At 54.9% G+C, this 9,597-nt stretch overlaps 1 protein-coding gene across 1 annotated transcript in view; it reads left to right on the top strand.

The window, feature by feature from the left end:
• Positions 1 to 2,358: 2,358 nt before the first annotated feature.
• LOC115121846 (phospholipid-transporting ATPase ID-like) overlaps positions 2,359 to 9,597 on the top strand; it is a 116,289-nt gene continuing 109,050 nt past the window's right edge. Inside the window, exon 1 of the mRNA XM_065027758.1 lies at positions 2,359 to 2,629. Within this exon, the coding sequence (XP_064883830.1) occupies positions 2,524 to 2,629 (106 nt within the window). The 5' untranslated portion in view covers positions 2,359 to 2,523. The remainder of the gene's footprint in view (positions 2,630 to 9,597) is intronic.

Here is a 9,597-nt window from a genome sequence, read left to right as displayed (position 1 = left end):
ACTGTATTCAGAACAGTAGGTCAGAGAAGCAGACAGTAAGTACTGTAGAGGCTGTATTCAGAACAGTAGGTCAGAGACGCAGACAGTAAGTACTGTAGAGGCTGTATTCAGAACAGTAGGTCAGAGAAGCAGACAGTAAGTACTGTAGAGACTGTATTCAGAACAGTAGGTCAGAGAAGCAGACAGACAGTTTGTACTGTAGAAACTGTATTCAGAACAGTAGGTCAGAGAAGCAGACAGCAGGTACTGGAGAGGCTGTATTCAGAACAGTAGGTCAGAGAAGCAGACAGACAGTAAGTACTGTAGAGGCTGTATTCAGAACAGTAGGTCAGAGAAGCAGACAGACAGCGGGTACTGTAGAAACTATTCAGAACAGTAGGTCAGAGAAGCAGACAGCAGGTACTGGAGAGGCTGTATTCAGAACAGTAGGTCAGAGAAGCAGACAGACAGTAAGTACTGTAGAGGCTGTATTCAGAACAGTAGGTCAGAGAAGCAGACAGCAGGTACTGGAGAGGCTGTATTCAGAACAGTAGGTCAGAGAAGCAGACAGCCGGTACTGGAGAGACTGTATTCAGAACAGTAGGTCAGAGAAGCAGACAGCAGGTACTGTAGAGACTGTATTCAGAACAGTAGGTCAGAGAAGCAGACATCAGAGAGAAGTGTGTGTTTAGCAGTCTGGATGTGTCCTCTAATGCCACGAGACTCCCCACACACGGCACGTGCCCAGAACTCTTTATCCCCGCTGCAGTGTCTCCTCTCCTCTCCCCTCCCATTCCTTACCAACACTCAGGCAACTGGGCTGCTGTGAGAGTCACCTTGGCTCCGTATGCCAGCACAGCTGCATCTCCCTCCTCATGGCTAGATCCAAGATGGCACCCAGTTTCTCCCTGCAGTGACCTGCTTCTCTCACACCTCTGCAGAGGCAGTTGCCCTGACAACATCAACGACAGCCTGCTATTGGTTGAAACCCTCTGCAAACGGACAGCCTTGGTGATTATGTAATGCAGAGACAGCTTCTCTGTGTTATTGTGAGGAGGACAATGTTTATGTAATTGGTGCCAGGGAAGGCACGTCCAAGGAATTGATTAGGGTATCCAATAATGCAGTAGCACTATAATGCCCAATAATGCAGTAGCACGTTTTTCAAATTATTATTATTTTTTATTTTACCTTTATTTAACCAGGCAAGTCAGTTTAGAACAAATTCTTTTTTTCAATGATGGCCTTGGGACAGTGGGTTAACTGCCTGTTCAGGGGCAGAACAACAGATTTGTACCTTGTCAGCTCGGGGATTTGAACTTGCAACCTTCCGGTTACTAGTCCAACTCTCCCACTAGGCTACCCTGCCGCCCCATGTTGAAGAAGTCCTGTATCCATTTCCCAATATCATCATGTGAATCACTTTATTACAGTGACTTGTAATGCTATTTAACATGACTAAAGTTAATCAGTGGAATCAGAGTCGTGTAGCCTAAAGGTTCAGGGACATAACGTTCTGATGCCCCCTACATTCAAACAATTGGTCTTTAGCCTGTTGAAAGGAAATACAACGTTCCATCATTAGACTTGGCGACAGGCTCTGATGAAGATGCTGCTATTTCAGGTTCCAGTCATTTACAGTGTGGTAACGGCACCGTCAGCATTACATTTACATTTACATTTAAGTCATTTAGCAGACGCTCTTATCCAGAAGCATCTCATTCATAGTGACATGAAGGCACCACTTACACTACAGCATCACAGAGAGAGTGGAGCTGGCAGCACAGCATCACAGAGAGAGTGGAGCTGGCAGCACAGCATCACAGAGAGAGTGGAGCTGGCAGCACAGCATCACAGAGAGAGTGGAGCTGGCAGCACAGCATCACAGAGAGAGTGGAGCTGGCAGCACAGCATCACAGAGAGAGTGAAGCTGGCAGCACAGCATCACAGAGAGTGGAGCTGGCAGCACAGCATCACAGAGAGAGTGGAGCTGGCAGCACAGCATCACAGAGAGTGGAGCTGGCAGCACAGCATCACAGAGAGTGAAGCTGGCAGCACAGCATCACAGAGAGAGTGGAGCTGGCAGCACAGCATCACAGAGAGAGTGGAGCTGGCAGCACAGCATCACAGAGAGAGTGGAGCTGGCAGCACAGCATCACAGAGAGAGTGAAGCTGGCAGCACAGCATCACAGAGAGAGTGGAGCTGGCAGCACAGCATCACAGAGAGAGTGGAGCTGGCAGCACAGCATCACAGAGAGAGTGGCGCTGGCAGCACAGCATCACAGCCAATGACCTCAGTGGTTCTGCAGCAGAGAGAGAGAGAGAAGTGAGAGAGAGAGAGGGTGAGAGGGGGAGGGGGAGAGAAGCGGTAATGGTATGACACACTCCTAATCTATAACCGGAGACGCAGACGGGACAGGACTGGACCAAGAGTGTTCGGTGCAGCTCTCGGAGCGTCTGTCTCTGCGCAAGATGCTCAGCAGAACCGGGGAAAACCTATCGACCGATTAACTACGTTAGTCCCTGTTAGGTTAAGGAGTCAGAATGACTATCCCCAAAGATATTCCTGAAAAGTGGTTCCCCATCGTTCTTCCACTGCAACAGAAGAAACAACAAGGACTAGCTGCTAAAACCAAGAAGACGTGGACAGGTACTTCTGTTTGCCACAGTCACGTCAGTCATCTGTTTTATATGCAGTGTGTGTCTGTTTGTTCATTGGATGGGGAAATGTGCTGTAGCTTCCATCTGTATGATTTATGGTGTTCTGTCTGATGACAGACAGGATCTCCTTGCTATGTGAATAAACCATTCTACATCTCATCTGTTTGTGTCAGTATTCAGTCCCTCTCATCTCATGATTTCTCACATCTCTGCAGAGTCCCCCATCTCCATATCTCCATCATTGTGTGTGTTTATGTGTCTGTGTGAAGCCTCATCCACATCTACCTGTCACTCTGTCACCAGTCCACTCCTCTGTCTAACCTTGTATGGATACAGTTCACACTCGTACGCTTCACTGACTCTCAGTGCCTGTCATTTCACCCGTGACCAGTCACTGTCAGCCAACACTCTACCTCTCAACGCTGTCAGTGGTTGGCACACACACACACACACACACACACACACACACACACACACACACACACAGATGGAGCTTTTAACAACCTCATCTGTCATTATAGAATGCTGGACTGAATACCCTGTCCCGTTGACAAGGATTCAGTACCCTGTTCTTGAGAGACATAACTACTGCTGTGGACTGACAGTGTTAATTGTATGTTGCTCATTAGGCCCATAATTAATGATAGTTAGTAGAAAAGAATGTCATGACATTCATGAGGCCCTCGGTGTGTGACTAATGTCCCTGTCCTGAGCAGCCCAGGGCGGTGAGACAAGCCCGGGGCGGTGAGACAAGCCTGGGGCGGTGAGACAGCCCGGCCGCTAAGCCCGGGGCGGTGAGACAGCCCGGCCGCTAAGCCCGGGGCGGTGAGACAAGCCCGGGGCGGTGAGACAAGCCCGGGGTGGTGAGACAAGCCCGGGGCGGTGAGACAAGCCCGGGGTGGTGAGACAAGCCCGGGGCGGTGAGACAAGCCCGGGGCGGTGAGACAAGCCCGGGGCGGTGAGACAAGCACGGGGTGGTGAGACAAGCCCGGGGCGGTGAGACAAGCCCGGGGCGGTGAGACAAGCCAGGGGCGGTGAGACAAGCACGGGGCGGTGAGACAAGCCCGAGGCGGTGAGACAAGCCGAGACAAGCCCGGGGCGGTGAGACAAGCCCGGGGCGGTGAGACAAGCTCGGGGCGGTGAGACAAGCCGAGACAAGCCCGGGGCGGTGAGACAAGCCCGGGGCGGTGAGACAAGCCCGGGGCGGTGAGACAAGCACGGGGTGGTGAGACAAGCCCGGGGCGGTGAGACAAGCCCGGGGCGGTGAGACAAGCCAGGGGCGGTGAGACAAGCACGGGGCGGTGAGACAAGCCCGAGGCGGTGAGACAAGCCGAGACAAGCCCGGGGCGGTGAGACAAGCCCGGGGCGGTGAGACAAGCTCGGGGCGGTGAGACAAGCCCGGGGCGGTGAGACAAGCCCGGGCGGGGCGGTGAGACAAGCTCGGGGCGGTGAGACAAGCTCGGGGCGGTGAGACAAGCCCGGGGCGGTGAGACAAGCCCGGGGCGGTGAGACAAGCCCGGGGCGCGGGGCGGTGAGACAAGCCCGGGGCGGTGAGACACTGATCCATCTTATAGGCACCAGTCACAGACACTGCACTGCTTCTCCCTAACCTTTTACCTTGAATCTCATCACAAGTGTGTGTGTGTGTGTGTGTGTGTGTGTGTGTGTGTGTTTCTGCATGCATCCACCATCATTTGACCTTTATTTAAACTGTCTGTTACTGTGTCAGTTTCATTGTTTACCTTAAAATGACAGAAAATAGACTACCTCTCTCTCTCTCTCTCTCTCTCTCTCTCTCTCTCTCTACCTCTCTCTCTCTACCTCTCTCTACCTCTCTCTCTCTCTACCTCTCTCTCTACCTCTCTCTCTCTCTCTCTCTACCTCTCTCTCTCTCTCTCTCTCTCTACCTCTCTCTCTCTCTCTCTCTCTCTCTCTCTACCTCTCTCTCTCTCTCTCTCTCTCTCTACCTCTCTCTCTCTCTCTCTCTCTCTCTCTCTCTCTCTCTCTCTCTCTCTCTCTCTCTCTCTCTCTCTCTCTACTCTCTCTCTCTCTCTCTCTCTCTTTCTCTCTACCTCTCTCTCTTTCTCTCTCTCTCTCTCTACCTCTCTCTCTCTCTCTCTCCTCTCTCTCTCTCTCTCTCTCTCTCTCTCTCTCTACCTCTCTCCTCTCTCTCTCTCTACCTCTCTCTCTCTCTCTCTCTCTCTCTCTCTCTACCTCTCTCTCTCTCTCTCTCTACCTTTCTGTCTCTCTGTGAGTCCTCATTACGTACCCTTCCTGCTGTGCTTCAGTAGCATCTGGTTATACAGTATTTATCAATTACTTAGACTTCTGTACAGAGCATGTCAGTCACTGGATGTAGCGACAGTTCTTTCATTTATTGGCCCATCTGGTTTTCTTGAGATTTACAAAGTAAACAAGGGGACAGTATCAGACAGACCATCCTCAGGGTTCAGTTAGGTAACATCTACAAGACCAGGCAGCAGAATACAACCCACTAGATAGAACATTGAATGTGTGTGTAGATAGAATAGTGTGTGTGTGTTGGTCTGTGTGAATGTGCGTGTAAATAGAATTGTGTTTGTGTTGGTGTGTGTGAGTGTGTGTGTGTGTGTGTGTGTGTGTGTGTGTTGGTGTGTGTGTGAATGTGTGTGTAGATAGAATAGTGCATGTGTGTTGGTGTGTGTGTGAATGTGTGTGTAGATAGAATAGTGCATGTGTGTTGGTGTGTGTGAATGTGTGTGGCCACGGGGTGAGTCTAAGAACTGGTGCGTCAGGAATTTGTGGCAGGTGCCGTCATGTCTGGAGAAAGGGGAGAAGGGGACGAGAGGGAGAGAGGAGAGAGAGCTCCCCTGTGGATCTGCCTCTCTCATGGTAACACAGATCCATACATCATGCCTCCACTCACTCACACTATCCTCTCAACAGGATGATAGTATCTTGTAGAATCCTCCAGGCCTTGCTGTTATGATCTGTGATAAGTCTAACCTAGTTCCTATGCTGTAGATGTCTCTGTGTCCCAGTAAAGAGGTTTAAAGGCTGGATAATGGGCTTCTGTATTGTCCTGCTGCGTAGCTCTGAGAGGCACTGTGGCTGGAGGCTGGAGCGTCCTGCTGCGTAATTCTGAGAGGCACTGTGGCTGGAGGCTGGAGTGTCCTGCTGCGTAGCTCTGAGAGGCACTGTGGCTGGAGGCTGGAGCATCCTGCTGCGTAGCTCTGAGAGGCACTGTGGCTGGAGGCTGGAGCATCCTGCTGCGTAGCTCTGAGAGGCACTGTGGCTGGAGGCTGGAGTGTCCTGCTGCGTAGCTCTGAGAGGCACTGTGGCTGGAGGATGGAGCGTCCTGCTGCGTAGCTCTGAGAGGCACTGTGGCTGGAGGCTGGAGTGTCCTGCTGCGTAACTCTGAGAGGTACTGTGGCTGGAGGATGGAGCGTCCTGCTGCGTAGCTCTGAGAGGCACTGTGGCTGGAGGCTGGAGTGTCCTGCTGCGTAGCTCTGAGAGGCACTGTGGCTGGAGGCTGGAGTGTCCTGCTGCGTAGCTCTGAGAGGCACTGTGGCTGGAGGCTGGAGTGTCCTGCTGCGTAGCTCTGAGAGGCACTGTGGCTGGAGGATGGAGCGTCCTGCTGCGTAGCTCTGAGAGGCACTGTGGCTGGAGGATGGAGTGTCCTGCTGCGTAGCTCTGAGAGGCACTGTGGCTGGAGGATGGAGCGTCCTGCTGCGTAGCTCTGAGAGGCACTGTGGCTGGAGGATGGAGTGTCCTGCTGCGTAGCTCTGAGAGGCACTGTGGCTGGAGGCTGGAGTGTCCTGCTGCGTAGCTCTGAGAGGCACTGTGGCTGGAGGATGGAGCGTCCTGCTGCGTAGCTCTGAGAGGCACTGTGGCTGGAGGCTGGAGTGTCCTGCTGCGTAACTCTGAGAGGTACTGTGGCTGGAGGATGGAGCGTCCTGCTGCGTAGCTCTGAGAGGCACTGTGGCTGGAGGCTGGAGTGTCCTGCTGCGTAGCTCTGAGAGGCACTGTGGCTGGAGGCTGGAGTGTCCTGCTGCGTAGCTCTGAGAGGCACTGTGGCTGGAGGATGGAGCGTCGTGCTGCGTAGCTCTGAGAGGCACTGTGGCTGGAGGATGGAGTGTCCTGCTGCGTAGCTCTGAGAGGCACTGTGGCTGGAGGATGGAGTGTCCTGCTGCGTAGCTCTGAGAGGCACTGTGGCTGGAGGATGGAGTGTCCTGCTGCGTAGCTCTGAGAGGCACTGTGGCTGGAGGCTGGAGTGTCCTGCTGCGTAGCTCTGAGAGGCACTGTGGCTGGAGGCTGGAGTGTCCTGCTGCGTAGCTCTGAGAGGCACTGTGGCTGGAGACTGGAGCGTCCTGCTGCGTAGCTCTGAGAGGCACTGTGGCTGGAGGCTGGAGTGTCCTGCTGCGTAGCTCTGAGAGGCACTGTGGCTGGAGGATGGAGCGTCCTGCTGCGTAGCTCTGAGAGGCACTGTGGCTGGAGGCTGGAGTGTCCTGCTGCGTAACTCTGAGAGGCACTGTGGCTGGAGGATGGAGCGTCCTGCTGCGTAGCTCTGAGAGGCACTGTGGCTGGAGGCTGGAGCATCCTGCTGCGTAGCTCTGAGAGGCACTGTGGCTGGAGGAAGGATGGAGTGTCCTGCTGCGTAGCTCTGAGAGGCACTGTGGCTGGAGGATGGAGCGTCCTGCTGCGTAGCTCTGAGAGGAACTGTGGCTGGAGGATGGAGCGTCCTGCTGCGTAGCTCTGAGAGGCACTGTGGTTGGAGGAAGGATGGAGCGTCCTGCTGCGTAACTCTGAGAGGCACTGTGGCTGGAGGCTGGAGCATCCTGCTGCGTAACTCTGAGAGGCACTGTGGCTGGAGGATGGAGCGTCCTGCTGCGTAACTCTGAGAGGCACTGTGGCTGTTATGTGTCCAACCTACCTGCCTGCCTGCGGGCATGGGACTGTTATGTGTCCAACCTACCTGTCTGCCAGCGGGCATGGGGCTGTTATGTGACCAACCTACCTGCCTGCCAGCTGGCATGGGGCTGTTATGTGACCAACCTACCTGCCTGCCAGCGGGCATGGGGCTGTTATGTGTCCAACCTACCTGCCTGCCAGCTGGCATGGGGCTGTTATGTGACCAACCTACCTGCCTGCCAGCGGGCATGGGGCTGTTATGTGTCCAACCTACCTGCCTGCCAGCGGGCATGGGACTGTTATGTGTCCAACCTACCTGTCTGCCTGCGGGCATGGGGCTGTTATGTGTCCAACCTACCTGCCTGCCTGTGGGCATGGGACTGTTATGTGTCCAACCTACCTGCCTGCCAGCTGGCATGGGGCTGTTATGTGACCAACCTACCTGTCTGCCTGTGGGCATGGGGCTGTTATGTATCCAACCTACCTGCCTGCCAGCGGGCATGGGGCTGTTATGTGACCAACCTACCTGCCTGCCAGCTGGCATGGGGCTGTTATGTGACCAACCTACCTGCCTGCCAGCGGGCATGGGGCTGTTATGTGTCCAACCTACCTGCCTGCCAGCGGGCATGGGGCTGTTATGTGTCCAACCTACCTGCCTGCCAGTGGGCATGGGGCTGTTATGTCACCAACCTACCTGCCTGCCAGCGGGCATGGGGCTGTTATGTGGACCAGCCTACCAGCGGGCATGGGACTGTTATGTCACCAACCTACCTGCCTGCCAGCGGGCATGGGGCTGTTATGTGGACCAGCCTACCAGTGGGCATGGGACTGTTATGTGGACCAGCCTACCAGTGGGCATGGGACTGTTATGTGGACCAGCCTGCCAGTGGGCATGGGACTGTTATGTGGACCAGCCTACCAGTGGGCATGGGACTGTTATGTGGACCAGCCTACCAGTGGGCATGGGACTGTTATGTGGACCAGCCTACCAGTGGGCATGGGACTGTTATGTGGACCAGCCTACCAGTGGGCATGGGACTGTTATGTGGACCAGCCTACCAGTGGGCATGGGACTGTTATGTGGACCAGCCTACCAGTGGGCATGGGACTGTTATGTGGACCAGCCTACCAGTGGGCATGGGACTGTTATGTGGACCAGCCTGCCAGCGGGCATGGGACTGTTATGTGGACCAGCCTGCCAGCGGGCATGGGGCTGTTATGTGGACCAGCCTGCCAGCGGGCATGGGGCTGTTATGTGGACCAGCCTGCCAGTGGGCATGGGACTGTTATGTGGACCAGCCTGCCAGTGGGCATGGGGCTGTTATGTGGACCAGCCTGCCAGTGGGCATGGGGCTGTTATGTGGACCAGCCTACCAGTGGGCATGGGACTGTTATGTGGACCAGCCTACCAGTGGGCATGGGACTGTTATGTGGACCAGCCTGCCAGCGGGCATGGGGCTGTTATGTGACCAACCTACCTGTCTGCCTGTGGGCATGGGGCTGTTATGTGTCCAACCTACCTGCCTGCCAGTGGGCATGGGGCTGTTATGTCACCAACCTACCTGCCTGCCAGCGGGCATGGGGCTGTTATGTGGACCAGCCTACCAGCGGGCATGGGACTGTTATGTCACCAACCTACCTGCCTGCCAGCGGGCATGGGGCTGTTATGTGGACCAGCCTACCAGTGGGCATGGGACTGTTATGTGGACCAGCCTACCAGTGGGCATGGGGCTGTTATGTGGACCAGCCTACCAGTGGGCATGGGACTGTTATGTGGACCAGCCTACCAGTGGGCATGGGACTGTTATGTGGACCAGCCTGCCAGTGGGCATGGGACTGTTATGTGGACCAGCCTACCAGTGGGCATGGGACTGTTATGTGGACCAGCCTACCAGTGGGCATGGGACTGTTATGTGGACCAGCCTACCAGTGGGCATGGGACTGTTATGTGGACCAGCCTACCAGTGGGCATGGGACTGTTATGTGGACCAGCCTACCAGTGGGCATGGGACTGTTATGTGGACCAGCCTGCCAGCGGGCATGGGACTGTTATGTGGACCAGCCTGC

Source organism: Oncorhynchus nerka, linkage group LG14, assembly GCF_034236695.1.
Source record: "Oncorhynchus nerka isolate Pitt River linkage group LG14, Oner_Uvic_2.0, whole genome shotgun sequence".
In the NCBI taxonomy this organism is placed as follows: Eukaryota; Metazoa; Chordata; class Actinopteri; order Salmoniformes; family Salmonidae; genus Oncorhynchus; species Oncorhynchus nerka.
Note: the sequence above shows the minus strand (reverse complement) of the source record. Positions and strands in the feature narration are given on the sequence as shown.